At 39.9% G+C, this 19,542-nt stretch overlaps 1 protein-coding gene across 1 annotated transcript in view; it reads left to right on the top strand.

The window, feature by feature from the left end:
• Nucleotides 1-19,542, top strand: part of LOC124794857 (protein farnesyltransferase subunit beta) — an 87,994-nt gene that overhangs the window by 30,773 nt on the left and 37,679 nt on the right. Inside the window, exons 3-4 of the mRNA XM_047258526.1 lie at nt 4,497-4,609; nt 4,698-4,823. Of these exons, the coding sequence (XP_047114482.1) occupies nt 4,497-4,609; nt 4,698-4,823 (239 nt within the window). The remainder of the gene's footprint in view (nt 1-4,496; nt 4,610-4,697; nt 4,824-19,542) is intronic.

Here is a 19,542-nt window from a genome sequence, read left to right as displayed (position 1 = left end):
TAAATTGTTAAACAAAATTCCAGGATGGTGAATCCTGGCTTTTTAGAATGACAGATTTGGTAAAAAATCTTGCCTTACAGTTAGGTTAATATAGTATATCAAAACCTTGCTTATGTCCCTGGATTGTGTGTTTCTTGTACGACAGCAATTTTCCAGACTCTGTAACAATTCTTCTGTTGGATAATTCATTTATTGTTTTACCGTCTATTTTATAAGCTCTGTTCAGAAGAAGAATACCCTCCATAATTGTTGGCATTATTTCACTCTACTTTCTGAAATAGTATATTTATGCCCCACTTGTCAGCTATTTGATATATTTTAGAGCTTGTGTTAAATAGGTGTGAAATTCCAACCTTGAGTGATATGCTTCTGTACTTAATCAACTCCAGGTTTATTTCATATTGCATTTTAAATGTTCATACTTTTCATTGCCGTCTAACTTGTCCAATTTCGCTTCAAAGGTATGAGTTCTCTTGACTTCAGAACGGTACTTTAGTGTCAACACAGGCATGATAATGCTGCCAAACAATACTTTTAACAAAAGGCACTGTACAGGCCAATGGTGGCCCAACAACAAGCCAGGAACAGAGCACTGCAGGAGGAAATGAAAACTCACTGTGCGGGTCAATCTACAGGAAGACAGGAAGTATGAAATTGCATAGAGATGTGCATAAGGGCAAACACAACACATGGCAATCATGGTTGGTGACGACTGAGCACACATAAACGGCACGAGGTACAAGAGATGTCTGTGACAGTTGGACTTAACATTAGAACTATCCTGCATGGCTTACTGTCGCCTGCAGGTAAACACTTTCATCAGCAGGACTGCCTATACAGCATGTTACATGTTCCCCCTTAGCATTTGTCATAACTAGTCTGCTGCACTACCCATGCATACTCATCTGCCTTAATCATGATATCTGCTGCTGGGGATACTAAGTCAGTCCCCACTGAAAAGATCACATAGGGCTGAAAATTTCCAGGCTCGGGTTGCGACCTCCAGTGCGGAACCGGAGAGAGCACCAGAGACACGGCTAGCAGACCAATCACCAAAGGAGGCAGCGTTGACACTGCCGAGTCCATCGGAGGGGTGAAAGGGTGTGGAGGCTAAGGCAACAGTTGTTCCACCACCAATGACAGAGGTGAGGCCAAATATACCAGTGAGGAGGAGGGGTAGCAGACGACGGGGACGGGGGTCAGAACCTATGGGCTCCACATTGTTAGGTACACGAGCGAGCCTCACAAGGGTCCGTGGCCACAGATGAATGGAGGCCACAAAGGGGTGGCAGGGGGGAAACACACCACCTGCACCAGGAACAACATCATGACCAACCCTGCCACTTGTCTGATGGGAAGACTGCTGCAGATGCAAGTGATTTGCATGATTGGTCTGGTGCTCCCGATTACAAACAATTGTTGATTATAGTGGCCCACCATGGCATCCAGTAGCCACCCCTGGTGCTGGCCAAAAAACCAGGCCCAAATGGCAGTCTTGGGAGGGAAAACATGGCAGGCCATGATGCTCTGGGCCATGCAACTTAAGGCACATTAAATCGAGAAGATCCCATGGATGGCGCCCGTGTAAATGTTCTGGTAGACTGTGCTCATTGACAGGCATCACCCAGTATGTGATGCCTGTATGTATGCACTCGAGGATGCGTTGTCGGAAAAGGTACACATGGACTTATTCTGTTGGGTCTTGAACAAAGCATTCCACCTCCAAGTTAGAACCCTGATGCTGGACACTGGTGTGAGGTGCATTTTTTAATGTACACCATGCCAGATCTACGCTGGATACACACCCAGAGACATTCTCCGGCCAACCCATCTGGGTAACCAAAATGATTTTCAGAAAAAGTGAGTTGGCAGCCATGGCTGTCATGACCTGTTATGCTGTTAATGGAAAATCCAACAAAGTTGGGTGCCAAGGCATCATCCATCATCCTATGTGCAGACGAGAGCCTTCTGCCGATCAGACTAGGGGTTGTGCTCCAACGGCAGCTGCAGTAGTGCATCAACATTTGCATGCTGGGTGGTGGAGCATTAACAAATGTCGTAGCATTAATTACTGAAGAAGAGGGCCTACCTCTACAATCTGTGGACAGTCCTATCTGGTTGCTTGGAACAAGGGCCAAATATGGAAACCAGCAGCTTGTCGTCAGTGATGAGGAGGAACCTTGTGCCATACAAGAAAACATGAGCTGTTTTAATTCCAAAAACAATAGCCAATGCCTTTTGTCCACTTGTGAATAATTACATTGCGCTGCAGAAAGTATCTTTGATGCAAAAGTGAATTGCTGTTCACTACCATCCGTATTCCAATTGGGCAGAACCACACGAGTACCATACTGGGGCACATCACCGTTGATGGTTAATGATTGACCTGGCATAAAAGAAGCCAGTCAGGGAGCAGGGCACAGACAGTGCGTGAGGGACTGAAAAGATTGTTGACAACCCATAAACCAGACAAATTTAACATCCTTTTGTCAAAGCTAGTTAAGAGGATGGCAGATGTGGACGACTTGGGGAATGAACTTGGCATAATATGAAATTTTGCAAAAAGAGAGAGAGAGAGATAGAGAGATAGAGATAGATAGAGAGATAGAGATAGATAGATAGTGGAGCTCCTCCTTGGTCTTGGACACTGGAGCTCCTCCATGGTCTTGGACAATGGCTTTGATGTGGTTGTCCATAGGGATGAGACCTTATTTGCTGAGCATGTGTCCCGAAAGATGCGCCTTCAAGCAGAAGAAGCTGCTCTTCTCCGTCTTGCAACAAAGGCCATACTCCAGAAGGTGTTGGAAAACCATCTACAGGTTTCATAAATGCTTCTCTTGGGCAGAGCCCATAACCCAGATGTCATCAAGGTAGTTTATGGAACAAAGAATGTTCTGAATCACCTGCTCTAAATACTGTTGATAAATTCCTGACACAGAAAAGATTCCAAAAGGTAAACAGTTAAACTGGTCAAGAGCAAAGGGGGTGTTAAGTACCAAGAAAGTTAGTGAAGTTGCATCCAATGGCAATTGCAGTTCAGTGTGTGAAAAATAGTGGCCGCTCGACAACATTACCAACAACTCCTGTGGCCCCAGAATTGGGTACATTGTATGTTGACTGTGTTTACCACATGGTGCCGCTGGGCTTCTGAATGACCACCAAAGAGGTGGCTCACTGACTAGATGATATAGGAGAAACATTGCCCTGATCCTACCAATATTGCAACTTGGCATTTACCTTGGTGTGCATAGAGATGGAATGCGTGAAGGGGGGTGGGGGGAACGAAATTTAGGCACCACTGACATGTACCTCGAAATTTTCTTCCCAGTCCAAGGTATTCTCAGATAGCTGGTTGTATGACCATAGTAATGAGGCCAAAACTTAAGAGGCTTTACCAAATGAACTTTAGCTACTTGAAAGCCAAAAAGAGAAAAAAAAGGTAACCCAAAAATATTTTGCACCAACATAGAGGTGGGAAGAATACCTGGGAAACAGCATGGGTCCCTGGGGCTGGTTTACCATACACCCCTCGTTGTACCACCAGTCAATTGTCGGAAAGGACGTTCCTTGCCGCTGCTATAAGATCGTGAGATTTCGCAATCTGACCAACAAGAGCGAAAGAGGGCTTAGTCAAGATAAATGTCCTAATTTAGACCACAGGATAGGGTGGTAACCAGATGATCACATTGCAAGTTAGTGAGTCTGCATGTGAGGATGTGAGGTGGCACATTTGGGGTCACTTAAAACGACACCTGCACGAGAGACCCTGCAAGGTGATCCAGGCCTCATACCACTACCTGAGGCACTTGTACTGGTTGAACTGCAACGGCGCTGAAATACTGTATAACCAACACACACAGCTTGTCAAAGGGCCACTTCTCGGGATCGGTGGAGCGCTTTAAATTTTGCAGACCTTCATCTAACGCCATACTGCTGGGCAATAGCAAGATGCCTTTTTCAGCTGGATTGACTATACACCTTAGCTGGCAGAGCCACAAGAACAAGAACAGGTAATTTTACCACCTTTCTGTAGTCTCATTAAAACAGGCAAGTGATGTCAGGTGACAGGAAAGAAAATTGCACAGCAGGTGCCTGGTCCACCACCTGCATGGTGTGGGTGCAAAGCAATTCCACATTCTGGTTTAGCAGCATCCAAATCTGCTCATAGTACTACTGCTTCTTCTTCTTCTTCTTCTTCTTCTTCTGTAGGTGCATTGTAGAAATAGTGGGTCCACAATGAACCAAAATTAACTGTATGAAAAGGAAAGTAAAAAACTGCAGCATCACATGTCTAAGAACATCCTTTCATAAGCTGTGATTATTCTGTTTGAGTTTTTCATCAGTGAAAGAATTCTGTGTTATTCCTGTAAAATCAAGTAATATTTGAGATTGTTTTCTCTGCATTTTCACAAAAAACTAATTTTTTTATTTATTTTTTTTATTTTTATTTTTTTTTAAAGTTATGTGAATGCCTCAAGAGTTTTCTTGTCTTGCAGTGTCTGGATTCCAGCAGACCATGGCTCTGTTATTGGATTTTGCACTCTCTTGAACTTCTGGAGTTAACTCTAGAGCCAGATTTTATCTCTAGTATTGCACAGTTCCTTGCAAGGTGGTATGAAAACTAATGACATTTAAAGTAGATATGTTGTTTTATTTCACTATTTTACAGTATATAAGCCAGTATTATCATATTGCAGATGTCAGTGCCCCGATGGTGGGTTTGGCGGTGGTCCAGGGCAGTATGCACATCTTGCACCCACATATGCAGCTGTTAATGCATTATGTACGCTTGGGACAGAAGAAGCGTTCCGTGTCATTGATAGGTAATATCCAATTTCATGGTAGCATTTGTATGGCTCAAAGTTTTGAAAAAAGCTCTACATTTCAGAGAGTAAGGGAAAATTTATCTTCAGTTTTGAATTTATGTGTGTACTCGGTGCTTAGCCTTTGATGTGTGGTTCACTAGTCTTGTTTGCAGTCTTCCTTTCCAATCTACAGATTTATATGGGAAGGTCCAACATGTGCACAGTTCTGTATGTGCCAGAATGTTCCTACCTTAAATGTTGTGATATACATGTACAATTCATTGTGATAAAGAACAAATCTGTTAACAATGTGCAGTGCTGATCATAATTTGTCTCATTATTGGAGCTTATCTATACTAGTACATAGAGACAAGTTGATGTTTAACATTGTAACCAGAAATCTCAAAGTTCTTGACCAGTTTACTTCAGCTTTTTACACAATACTCTAATAAACAGACGGATATATATATATACACATATATGTTACTATACATGGTGTATAAATCTGTATTTAAAATCTGTACTGTTATATAAAGACAGGTTGTCGTTTTAATATTGTTATGAAAAGTATCTAAAAGTTCGTGGACTGATTAATTACAAATTTTTACATGATACTTCAATAAACATATGGATGGGCATATTTAAAGGGCCAATGGTATTAGCAAAAATCTCAAAAAAAAAAAAAAAAAAAAAAAAAAAAAAAAAAAAAAAAAAAAAAAAATTCTCGAATGGTTGACTTCAAATTTTTAAATGATACTCTAATAAATTCTTGAACAAACAAGGTATACATATTTTTTAATATACATTGTGTATAGTTTATACATATTACTGTATGAAGGCCAATTGTCGTTTAACGTTGTTATCAATAATCCAGAAAAAATACTTGGCTGATTTACTTCAAATTTTTACGTGGTTATCTAATAAATGTTCGGATGGACATAGGCTACATATTTTTAAACACACTCACACCCTGAACCTCAAATAAGGTTTTTAATGTTCCTTAATTTTTTCTAGTAGTTTCAAAGTTTCTGAATTCTCTGTGCCACCTTGTATTTTTTATAGTCTCATGCTTTGTAAGCAAATTGTTTACAGATCAGACAGGTTTTCCTTGAGCCTTCTGTCTCCTGTAAAAGATAGCAGATGACTTTAAGTTCAGAAAACCACGAATATGAGTATCTTCATTGTGGATCTAGAATTTTCCTTGACAATTGTGACCAGCATGGATGCAGATTCCAGCAGAATTAGTCCTACAGTGCTTTACAGCAGTTTGAAAAGGGTCATATCTTTTTATGTCCATGTAATTCCTGGCAAGTGTTGAATCCTCAGTGAAAAATGCCTTCAATTTTTCACCCAAAAATTATAATATGATTCTACTTTGAAAGATTGTTATGTTGCTGACCTGTGTAGGAATACTCAAACAGATCACTATTACGAGGTAGGCTCTTAGGATCAGAAAGCTAAGTCATTGAAGTCCGCTTGGAAGTTGCTGCAGAGGTGTTTCTCTCTCTCTCTCTCTCTCTCTCTCTCTCTACCCAGCACTGTGAAAACACTGTTAATGTATATGCATTTCAGAAACAGGAAAGTCTCGTAAATCTGGTCTTTTTTGACATTATATTAAACACCTACACAAAATAATGCAATTTAGCATTTCTTAAGAATTTCATACATACATGTTATCACTTGTATGTGAGACAGAAATCAGTGGATGTTCAGAGTTTTCTCCAAAAATAAAATTACATGTTTTTCATTGTTTCCACTCTGTTTTCCACTTATCCGACTTCCAGCAAACTTAGTTTTATAACTTTGATGAAGTTTTTCGATATATTTGAAGAACTCTTAAGTGCCTAATCTGTTGGCATGGCAGGAGAACAAGATCACTCGAGGCATTGAACATATGTAAATGTTTTTGGGCCCATTTTGCTGGCAGCTCTAAAAATTGTTCACCCTGAGGAGACGCTAGGTGCAATAGCTGACAAGAGTACCCATTTCGATACAAATTGAGTAGCCACAGTTGCTGCTAACACCTTTCTCGGCACAGCCAAAATAGTCAACATTTTCTGGCAGATGACTGTGTTCAGTGCATCGGCATGCTTGTAAATGAAACTGTAGTAATTAGTTTAGAATTCTGGGAAGTGGATTACCTCTGTACATGATCGTAATCACAGCAACATTAAGAAAGAAACAATGTTGCTTCAACAGTGTCAGTATACTAGCACATAGTGTTGAAAGCTGACGTTGGTACTGAATATCGTTCTGAAGTCGTGCACCTTTTTTAGATTTCTGTTGAAACAACCATAACAGTACAAATTTTCCCTCCCTTCTCCCTCCTGTTACGTTGCATTTTTGTGCCATTTTGTGTGAATCAAAAAGACATTCACAGCTGCAGATCTTGAATTTAGAACTACTGTCTGGCAGCAAGTGAGCCCGCCAATCCTTTTTCCCTCTTTCATTTCTATTTTATTGGGCATGGTATCTATTCTTCATATGAAGCACTGAGTGATATGCCACTGTGGTTAAGACAAGGAACTCACATTTGGACGAAGTGCAGTCCAAATCTCCACCATGATTCAGCTTTATCATGGTTTCACTAAAATGAGTAAGGTGAATGCTCAGGTGCTCTTTTTGAAAAGGACATGCTGCTTTCCTTCTCAGCTTTGCTCTAGCAGAGCTTGAGCTTTGCCTGTAATGACGTTGACATGTTGTTATACACTGATCTACCTTCCTTCCTTTATCTGAGGAATGTGAAATCTGTGATGGTGTTATGTAAGAAGAGCTTAACAACCATGGTGTAAGGTAAGTTGGGTGGTCTGTCTGTTACCTAGATGCTTCCTTATTTGCCAGTTTTATGTAGAAATTCTCTCTTCACCAAAGGGGAAGTGAGAAGGCAGACCCAAATTCAGTTACACAAGACTGTGGCAGTTGCTTTATAAAAGGTAAACAAATTAGATCAAAATTAAAGAGAGACATGCAAATACTATCTTTCTTCCACTAAGGGAACTGCAGGCTCTGCTGTCATTTTCCGTTCATTATGTTGCCATACATCTCCTAAGAAAAGCATTTCATTGTTCTGTGCAGAGTTGCAGAATTTGATGTGACACAGAAGGCAAAGGGGTAGAGGAGATACTCTGTCTCTTCTGAGGCTTATTCTCTTGGAAAAATTCCATGTTGACAATCTAGATCCCTCACAGGCTGTCCATTATGGCTTTCCCCACTTTGTTCCATTTATTTTACACCACACATTAACTTACATTTATGCTCCACGTATAGGTTCGACCACTGACCTTAAAAAAAATACAGAAAGTGTGGGGAAGGCCTCATAATACTCAGCATGGCAGCCAGTCCATGTAGGGAATGTCAGGTACCTGACAGTGGTAGCCATCTGACATCAGAGATCGCGCTGAGTTGTAACTTCCATGTGATTGCCAAGGATTAAGTCCCTGTCTGTCTCAGGGACAAGATGACATTTGCTCTGGCTGCATGGCATCTATTGGAAGAGCTCTCACTCAGAGGAGGCGGTATTGTGGCAGAGTTTGGTCTCATGGAGTGATCAGTCATCAGGCCGCAAGGCTCCAGTAGTCTCTTCAGACAGATAGGAACTTTCTGTCTGTGGCCACACCATGGAAGGAAAACAAAATGGGCCACTTGAAGAAACTTGCTCCCTTCAGTTCCTGGTTTGCTCCCTCACGTGTGGAGGAACCTCTCTCTCTACCAAACCAATATTCTTTGTAGCCAATATTGAAAACATTGTTGGCAAAATATCTTCACTGAGGAAATTGTGAAGTGCTTCCATCTTAATTAAGGTGGCAAATTCGATCCAGTCTTAGTTTTCTTGTAAACAGGTTGGTTATGTGAATGAGATTTTCACTCTGCAGCGGAGTGTGCGCTGATATGAAACTTCCTGGCAGATTAAAACTGTGTGCCCGACCGAGACTCGAACTCGGGACCTTTGCCTTTCGCGGGCAAGTGCTCTACCATCTGAGCTACCGAAGCACGACTCACGCCCGGTGCTCACAGCTTCACTTCTGCCAGTACCTCGTCTCCTACCTTCCAAACTTTACAGAAGCTCTCCTGCGAAACTTGCAGAACTAGCACTCCTGAAAGAAAGGATATTGCGGAGACATGGCTTAGCCACAGCCTGGGGGATGTTTCCAGAATGAGATTTTCACTCTGCAGCGGAGTGTGCGCTGATATGAAACTTCCTGGCAGATTAAAACTGTGTGCCCGACCGAGACTCGAACTCGGGACCTTTGCCTTTCGCGGGCAAGTGCTCTACCATCTGAGCTACCGAAGCACGACTCACGCCCGGTACTCACAGCTTCACTTCTGCCAGTACCTCGTCTCCTACCTTCCAAACTTTACAGAAGCTCTCCTGCGAAACTTGCAGAACTAGCACTCCTGAAAGAAAGGATATTGCGGAGACATGGCTTAGCCACAGCCTGGGGGATGTTTCCAGAATGAGATTTTCACTCTCATTCTGGAAACATCCCCCAGGCTGTGGCTAAGCCATGTCTCCGCAATATCCTTTCTTTCAGGAGTGCTAGTTCTGCAAGTTTCGCAGGAGAGCTTCTGTAAAGTTTGGAAGGTAGGAGACGAGGTACTGGCAAAAGTGAAGCTGTGAGTACCGGGCGTGAGTCGTGCTTCGGTAGCTCAGATGGTAGAGCACTTGCCCGCGAAAGGCAAAGGTCCCGAGTTCGAGTCTCGGTCGGGCACACAGTTTTAATCTGCCAGGAAGTTTCATATCAGCGCACACTCCGCTGCAGAGTGAAAATCTCATTCTGGAAACATCCCCCAGGCTGTGGCTAAGCCATGTCTCCGCAATATCCTTTCTTTCAGGAGTGCTAGTTCTGCAAGTTTCGCAGGAGAGCTTCTGTAAAGTTTGGAAGGTAGGAGACGAGGTACTGGCAGAAGTGAAGCTGTGAGTACCGGGCGTGAGTCGTGCTTCGGTAGCTCAGATGGTAGAGCACTTGCCCGCGAAAGGCAAAGGTCCCGAGTTCGAGTCTCGGTCGGGCACACAGTTTTAATCTGCCAGGAAGTTTCAGGTTGGTTATGTGCTTGTTTCCAACACCCCATAAGAACCTCGACATGGATTAATGTCTGATGAGACTATAATGCAATCCTTACTGAGACTATAATGCAATCGTTACTTTAAACTCCTTATATTATGAAGAATTCGAATGTTGTACAAGCTGCCAATGGCTTTGCCGCAGTGGGAACACTGGTTCGTGTCAGATCACCAAAGTTAAGCACTGTCAGGCTTGTCTGGCGTTTGGATGTGTGACCGTCTGGTCTTCAGAGTGCTGTTGGCAAGCGTGGTGCACTCAGCTCTTGTGAGACAGTTTAAGAAGCTATGTGATCGAGAAAGTAGTGGCTCTGGTCATAAAAACTGACAACAGCTGAGAGAGCAGTGTGCTGACCACATGCCCCCTCCATACCCGCATCCAGTGATGTCTATTGGCAGAGGATGACACAGTGATCAGTCAGTACCGTTGGGTCTTCAGAGGCCTATTCGGACGGAGTTTAGTTTAGTTAGTTGTACAAAATATCTCATAGATTAGACAATGTTGTGAGAGAATGTGCATTATATTTGCAGATAAATGGCACTACCTTGCAAAATCGGTCTGTCAGGTCTGCTCCTCTTGCTCCTGTAAAACATATTGAAAAGAGTTTGTCCGGATTCCTTTAAGTGACAAATAGCTGGAACATTATGTTGCAGTTAACCATTTTCTTCCTTTATTTGCATGTTTGCGAGACCCATTTTATTATCACATAATTAACATTTTTTTCAAAAGGACATTGTGCAACTTGCTTGTGCCATACAGAGAACATAACAGGTACCAAACTCTACAAATTATAATCCCACTTTGTTACTTTCTTATACAACTCCAACACTACTCTGACCAACTTTGATGTACTTGGCACCAAAAAATTCTATGTCTATTTCAATTTCAGGTTCCAGAACATTTGAAAAAAGCAAATAGTCCACATTAATACAAACTTGACTATCTCAATTGAAATTATTTTTCAGATCTAATTCATATACCGTATTTACTCGAATCTAAGCCGCACTTTATTTTCCGGTTTTTGTAATCCATAAAACCGCTTGAGGCTTAGAATAGAGTGCAAATTAATCGGAAGTTCTGAAAAATGTTGGAAGGTCCCGCCACTACTAACTTTTGTCGTTGAATATATGTAGCGCTACGCAGCGCCTGCTTTGCAGGCTCAAAGATAAATGCCAAAACCTCTGCATCAGTAAATAAATTTAAAAAAAGGCGGAAGACGAGCTTTTTTTCTCCGCCTTGAGTTTCGACCACTGCATTTTCATACATTATCCAATGAAGTAAATACAAACTCCGTATTGCTCATCTTCGAATGTAGCAGCATTACAATGTACTACGAAAATCTGACTGGCAAAACTGTTTGGGATGTTTGTCAATATGGCCAACTCTGTGTTCTGAATTTCCTACCTGTGAGAAGGGATGGTTGCTAATAGGAACTTTTATGAATTGTGAATCACATGCAGTATTCTCTTCACCATAAGAATATTGCGAATATAAACATTTTGCCATGTATTCTTTCGTGTTTGCTGCTCTCATTTAAATCCTGTCTGCCTAATAAGCAATGAAACTAGAGTGAGACAACAACAAACGTGGAAGAATATACATATCATGTTATGTTTATATTCGTATTATTCTTATGCCTAATAGTGATACAGTTAGAAATGAAGCACGGCAATTGACAAGATTTTTAAATCTAAGATGACTCTAATTTCTGTGCATAATGTAATGTAATAAAGAGGTGTCTGCAAAGATTTTCAAACGGAGAAAAATTTTCGCTAAACTCTCGTTCACATCATCTTCTATCATACACAGTCTATTATTTGCTTCCTGTTGCTTCTTCTTCTTCCTTTTCTTTTTTTTTTTTTATTTTTTATTTTTTATTTTTTTTTTTTTTTAATCTTAAAGCGGTGGTAGCACGCACAAAAGCAAGCCATGCCGTCAGGGGCGACAGGCCGTAAACACTCATGATCAGAATGCGACAAACAAGGCATGACACAGTACAGTAATGCATTTTCAGCTTTGAGTGACGTAAACACCTATAACAAAGAGAACGACACTTATCAGATTAAAGAAAAATGAGCAATCAATTCAAACCAGACGAAGCATGTGAAAATGGAAGGATACCCGTATAAATACGGACGGAAAGCCTGACGCATAGCAACGGCTACCTGGTATAGCTTAACTGTTAAGCTTACGACTCGAACCAAACTACTGTAGCTGTCATTCATTCGACCTAAATTGTGTCTCATATTACAATGGACCAACTTTGTTTCGATTTGGAGGTGCGGCCTAAAACTTTTCTCTTCCTTTGAATTTAGAGTCTCAAATTTCAGGTGTGGTTTAGATTCAGGAAATTTTTTTTTCCTCGATTTCGAGTCTCATTTTTCAGGTGCAGCTTAGATTCGAGTGCGGCTTAGATTCGAGTAAATACATTATTGTTTTTTCAAAATCAGTATTTAACTGAGGATCTAGTAAGCTTAATGATTAATAGCAAGAATTTCAAAATTTGACAATATGGAAAAATAGAAGCTTTATTTTATCTTGTAAAATAACTAATTAGAAAACTGGTAAATGAAGACAAATTTTATTTACATCAAAACTGAAGCACAACGATATTGTATTTACTGCAGATTCGTTTTTACATCATTTAAGTTGACAGTTGTGATTACTAACATCGATACTATGAAATATGTTGATATAAATAATAAAAATATATTGACAGAAAAATAGTTTTTAGGCTATCAGATGGTTCAGAAGGTGAGAAATTATAGTAAGAGGATAACCCAAGTCTGGCCAAAATTTATAATTTAGCAGTGCAAAAGTTCTAAACAGGCTCGATTCATTACAGGATGAAAGAAGAACTACGCAAACACGTGGAAAGGTGAGACCTGCCAGACAGGATAGCTGATGGTGGCTTGCCATCTTCGCTTTTGAGGAGAATTTGTTTCCATAGAAGGTCAAAATCTTGGTTTACCACTAAAATGTTAAGCTGTTTTGTGTTGTCAATGCAATGCTTTAAATACAAGCACTTTGAGCATATGTCTTTCAGGTGTACATATTTCTCAGTTTGTGGAGACTGTGGAAGGCCACTTCATGAAAATTCACCTTGTCTGCTACCACCCATCTTTGTCAACTGTGGGAATGACTACTCTCTTCAATCCCAACAGTGTGCTACCCTAATCAAGGAATGCAAAATCCAGGAAGTGGAGGTCTTTGACTGCATCTCGTGTTTTGAGGCTTGGAAAAAATATCATCATTTGCATCCAAGCTCAGTCATACTGACTTTGCCAGTACTGTGGCCAGTCTGTTGACACTGCCTGGCTTACTTGCTTCCTCAAAGTTGACTTCCAGTAGTTACACAAATAAATTTGACCATGGGGATGAGAGGCCTAAGCTTATTGTGGCTCCTGTGCATAATCATCAGGAAATACTCCTTGCATTTGGGAAGAGATGCACCCTCCTCCCCCAATATGTACCAGTGGCAGGGCCCCCTATGGTTTCCCTCTCCCTGGAAATCTATTGGCCAGTGGCCCAACACCAGCCATTTTCTGGGCAGCCATTGACTGATAGTAGAGGGTTGGTAGCTGTTCTTCCACTACTGCACAAACTGTGTTTAAGCTGTCACAAGATTGCTGGCTGCTAAAACTTGTGAAAGAGAGAAAGAAGATATCACAGGAGAAGGCTGCTCTGGTGATCCTGAAGACATCAAATCCTCCTCATGTGTCAGACTTCGAACCGTAGTTTGTAATTTGTAATTTGTTGATGTTCTTCCCCTAATAGTGACACAGTGGTCCTGGGGTATGCCCCATCCTCCTGGCACCTTCATGCCTAACCAAGACATCCTCCATGTGAAAATTCAATGGAACTGCAATAGATGTTCCTGTCAACCGTCAGAACTGCAGCTACTATTTTGCTTTTGTTCTGCAAACTGTATTGCTCTCCATGAAACACACTTTACTGATGACCATTCACCAACTTTCGAGGTTACTGTGCATTGTGTTAGAACTGTGATGGCCTGCAGAGAACACAAATGTCCTCAGTTAATGGAGTCCTCTCTGTACTGCATTGGAAGCAATATCAGTGCAAGTGCAAACAACCCTAGTGATCATCATTTATGATGTTTGTATATCTCCAGGCAATGCAGTTATTATCTGTTCAGTTTACAGTTGCCATTTTATCTGGGTGCGCTGTGAACTGTTGATGTGTGCTCTTATTGGTTGTTTTGGATGATGCACTAAAGGTATAACTGCTCTCAGTGAAAGTGTAACACGGTTTGTGAACTATGCTTGGTATACGTGCAGCACATAAAACAATTATACATTCTGTTAAGACATTCTTGAACAGAAAAACAATCAATGAACAATAATAGTATAAAACTGTTGTTTTACTGTTGAACAATGCAGCTGTGTGTGCATTTAGGAGACAACAGTACGTTCACTTTTAATAAATTCTTCTACAGCAAATGCTGAAGCAAACGCATAATACATTTGCTATTAACACTTTCTTATACAGAGAATCATGCAAAATTAACTGTTGTTTTTGGCTCTAATAACATGAGTTGGGTGTGCAGCAGATAAAAATACATTCGCTGTTAATACGTTATTTACAGGAAAGCATAAGAAATGAAAATGAAATAGAAATTTTGACATACGATGTAACGACTAAAAAAAGAGAGAGATCCCCACAGGGCGGGATAAATTTTTGAAATCGTATATACAGTGGTGTAGGCAGGGGTCCCAGGTGTCACATCCTGGAGTGATTCACCCTAGTGGGCCCTCATTTGTAAGTAATGGACAAAAAAAAGTTTTGGAATTCACATGAGAATGTATATTATTAAAATAGAGAGCAGTTACTGTCAGCAGAAGTAATGCAGGGGACAACATGTCTGCTTGCTGTGCAAGAGTGTGTGGGCTCAAATCTTGTCAGATGTTGTAACATCTTTTTTATTTTCAAATCTTTATTGAAATGAATTTGATCACTATATTATTAAATCTTGTAGCAAAAAAGACATTTTTGACTGCATTGCACAACCAGTAGAAACAGATTATTCTACTTTCGTTTTTTAATCAATAAATCAACATTTTTGAATGCTTAAATATTATGATGGATAAATATAAATAAAAGAAATCACATACACAAGGATTTCAAATGAAAAAAGAAAAGCAGGAACAGAAAATGTGACCTAGTGAAAAAGGTTAACACAGTGTTTTCAATGACCTTTAATCCTTGTGTAAGGGCTGAACATCTAGCTCTTTGTGCACACAATTGTGCCTCATCTGCTGACTAGGTAGAGCTGCTGCTGATGCTTGAAGCAGCTAACTCTGTTGAGTCTGAATCTGCGTTGTCCCATATATCCTCAGAACCACAAGACAAAATTTCATTGTCACTGTCTGGTTGAAGGTGAATAATTATGCTCTCAGTAGCTTCATCCATCAGTGCATCTCTGTGCTAGTATTCATCCACAACAGTTTTCACTTTATCACATGCCTTCTTCCAGTTGTCTTCTGTAATGCTCTGTATTGCAGTCGTAGTCATTTGTTTAAGTTGGGAAAGGGTAATGTTACTGACGGTTGTTCATTGAAACTTTCTGTTTCATTAAATTCCAAATACGTTTGGGGTTCAGATCTCAGTTGTAGGGTTGAAGACATAACACTGTAAGTCCTATCCTGAATGTTTCTAAGTGCTCTTATCTACTGTATATTCCTGCTCCGGTTTGTAACGTTTCACATCTTGCAAGAGCTTGTTGCATGTTAAATCAGCACCAAATGGAATTTTATGCTTAGTGAGCCAAGATTGTATATCAGCTTTGCGATAGGATTTGTTAAGCGCTTTATTTTCATGGACACAGTGGTAGGATGCATTATCTAATACGATAATACTTCTGCCTGATATATTTGGTATTAGGTGCTCTTGCGACTATTTTATGTAATTTTCACTGCTCATTTCATTGTGATAATCTTCCAATGTTGATCTCAAATCATATAACCTCATTTCTCCTCCCACACGAACCACTATTGCTGTTTATCAAGAACTTTTTTCCCCGCACATTTGGTACGTCAGTGTGCGGCCAACATTTACTGGCCGTATAGTGTGTATGCACCCATGTTTCATCAGTATACATGACGGGTTTCTTCACACCTTTCTCATTTTATCTCAGAGATCTAAGAAAGTGTGCACACCATGCTACAATGCCCCCCCCCCCCCCACCCCCTCTCAACTGGAAACATTCAACTATTTTTGGAAACGAAACCCGATATCCTTCAAAATTTTCCAGAAAGTGGATCGTTTTCTTATGAAATTAGTGCCTGTATCCTCCTTCACCCATTTGTAAAACTTTCAAAGAGTGGGTATTTCTGTTGTAATGTTGTGATATTCCAAGAATTTTCTTTTCAATAAACACTTATCAAAGTCATCGAGACACTTCATTTTCTTCCTCAGTCTCTTCTTCATTGGTGTCACAATTTTCTGATCACTCCATCTAACTTTTTGAACATTGTTCACATCATTAAGTACTGTCCTTACACTCTTTCGTACTGCAGCCGCTGCGCTTTCCAGAGCTCTTTCTAATGTTATTAGCAGACTCTGTTTTTCTTCTCGACAGAACTGAACTGTGTTATTAATCAATACTTTCCAGAATGAGATTTTCACTCTGCAGCGGAGTGTGCGCTGATATGAAACTTCCTGGCAGATTAAAACTGTGTGCCCGACCGAGACTCGGACTCGGGACTTTTGCCTTTCGCGGGCAAGTGCTCTACCCTCTGAGCTACCGAAGCACGACTCACGCCCGGTACTCACAGCTTTACTTCTGCCAGTATCTCGTCTCCTACCTTCCAATCTTTACAGAAGCCTACCGATAATAGAGAACTGGAAAAATAAGAAGGTACAAAAAGACTACCCAAGAACCAAACAAATATAGTAACTGTTGATATATAAGCCTCCAGGATTCAGACTATGAATTATATTCCAAAATTATGAATGCGAGCCTTATAAATGTCGTGGAAAACAACAATCAGGTTCTAGTAAAGGACACTGAATTATTGGCGTTGTTTTTATATTGAAACAAGTTATAGAAAAGACATGAGAGTGAGTAGAGAAACCCATCTTGCTTTTGTGGATTTTGAGAAAGCATTTGATAATGTGAATAGTGAAATGCTATGGAATATCATGGCTGAATGAGGTTATTCATCTTGTCTCTTAAATGCTATTAAGAGTCTATAAACAAACACAGAAATTATTGTATATTTGGGAAATATAATGACAAAGCCAGTGAACATAAGCATAGGGGTATGACAAGGATACTGTATTTCTCCAATACTATTAAAAAAAAGTTTATGTGTAGATATATGAAGTTACCAGCAAATGTAAAATGTTGAACATAAATGGAGTTATTTTAGATTGTAACACTAGACTAAATGTAATTTTATACGCACATGACTTAACTCTGATTGCAGAGAATTGAAATGGTCTTCAGATGAGAGTGTATAAGTTGCAGCAGATAGCATCAGATTACAACTTGACATTGTCAGTAGATAAAATGAAAGTGATGACATTTCAGACCAGACAACTAGTAAGATTGAAAGTAGTCTCGAGTAATAAAATCTTGGAGCAAGTAGAACATTTTAAATACCTAGGATGTGACATCAGTTATATTCATAACTGCAACATGGACCAAAAATTATATAAATTTACTTCCATTTGTGGAACCATCATAAAAAGTTTGTGCAATAAAGCCAGGAAATAAATATAGCTATAGTTTTATAAAATAATAGCAGTATCAACTTTCACTAATGGAAGTGAAGCATGGGCAACAATCAGACACCAAGAGAGTAGAATACAGACTCAAGAAATGAGATTTCCAAGGAGAGTGGAAGGGTGTTCAAGGGAAGATTGAAAAAGATATGAAGACATAAGGAAAGATTTAAGAATATATAACCTAAACAAAAAATAAAGAAAAATAGAAGAAGATGAAAGTAACAAGCAGACCGTATGGGTGGAGCAAGATTTTCAGTAAAATCTCTCAATTATAAACGCACTGGAAGAAGAAATATAGGAACACCATATAAGAGGTGGAGTACTGTAACAGGCAATTTGCCTAGTATGTGAAGTGGAGAAGAAGCAGGAGGAGGAATGCCCCCCCCCCTCCCCCCCCCCCCCCCACCCACACACACACACACACACACACACACACACACACACACACACACACACACACACACATGGTGCTTTTATAGACTCGTTGGACCACTTCAGTTAATCATTTGCTGCTCATCATCTTCAGTAAATCAGTAGATGTTATTTCTATTGTATGTCATTTGTCTATTTTTGGTTTGAATCTTATTTTTATGTTTTTCACTTTCTTTACATTTTCCATTTTGTTTTGCAATAAGTCCCGAGTTAATTCTAGCTCTTTAATATCCTCCCCAATTTCCTTTAATCATCCTACTTGTTGCTTCATGTTCTAAAGTTTCTGTATAATTTTTTTTGGTAATCTGATTTCTAGTGTACACATAACGTGAACAAAAATTCTTTTCTTCCATGTAGTGTCTGTAGTGGGCACTAGTTCACTGTACGCCACTTCATTTGGTGCCATTTGCCATTGTGCATCTTTTTGCTATTTGTTATTGCTGCATGTTGTAAATATTCTTCTCTACTTTTAGGATTTTGTCGGTACTGTTTTTCAGAGTGACTTTGAAAAGAGTTTTGCTTCTGTAAGTCATGTCTTGTCAAACCACAGTCTTGCAATGGTTTAATTTAGTTTTGAGTAATAGGTGTTTTATTTTGTATTTTAATTTCTGAGCTTATATCATTTTGTTAATTCTTTATTGCCACACAGGTATCTTGTCCAAGTTGTATGTTATAATTTCTCCTAGATATTTAAGTTCTTTCACCTTTTTTACTTCCGTGTTAGTTACTGTTATGTGGTTCATTGCTGCTGGATCAGCTACCATTATCTCAGTCTTTATGAATGATACCTGGAGTCCTATTTTGGTGCTGTATTTTGTAGGCTTGTTGTGTGATTTCTGGTTTCTTGAATGTTATTAGCTAGAAACAGTAAGTCATCTGTGAATTCCAAGTAACTCAAGTTTTTATGACTTTCTTAGTTCCAGTTAATGTGTTTTAGGACTTTCCTTCTACCAGAGTACCAGAGCACAATTGAAAAGCCATGGCGATAATCCATCTCCCTGTCGTAACCCTGTCTAAGTCATAAATGGCTTGGATATTTCTCCTCGGAACTGTACTTTAGATTTGGTGTTTGTTAGGTATTTTTATCATTTTATCAATATCTTCATAATTCAAGATCTGAGGATATAGTCATAAGCTTTCTTGATATCTTCAAAGGATATGAGTTGTTGTTTTACCCAAAATGATTGTCTGTTCTAGACAGCTTTTCCAGGGCCTAAAGTTCCCATTGGTATTCTCCTGGTTACAATTGTTGTACAGAATCCAAAAGGGAATGTCTGTATAGTTGTCTGGATTTGATTTCTCCCCTTTTTTGTGTAGTCTAATGTTCTAGTAGTTCTTCTTTGTTCCAGATTTTCACTGGGCTTGGGTGTAGTGATATCTTCACTGGTTCTTTTGCATACTTCCAGTTTCACAAATGTTTGACCTCCTCCACTTGATTTGTAATTTTTCAGCTCTCTCAAAGCTTTGTAGGCTTCATAGATTGTAGTTGGGTTTAT

This window comes from Schistocerca piceifrons, chromosome 4 (assembly GCF_021461385.2).
Source record: "Schistocerca piceifrons isolate TAMUIC-IGC-003096 chromosome 4, iqSchPice1.1, whole genome shotgun sequence".
Classification (NCBI taxonomy): Eukaryota; Metazoa; Arthropoda; class Insecta; order Orthoptera; family Acrididae; genus Schistocerca; species Schistocerca piceifrons.
Note: the sequence above shows the minus strand (reverse complement) of the source record. Positions and strands in the feature narration are given on the sequence as shown.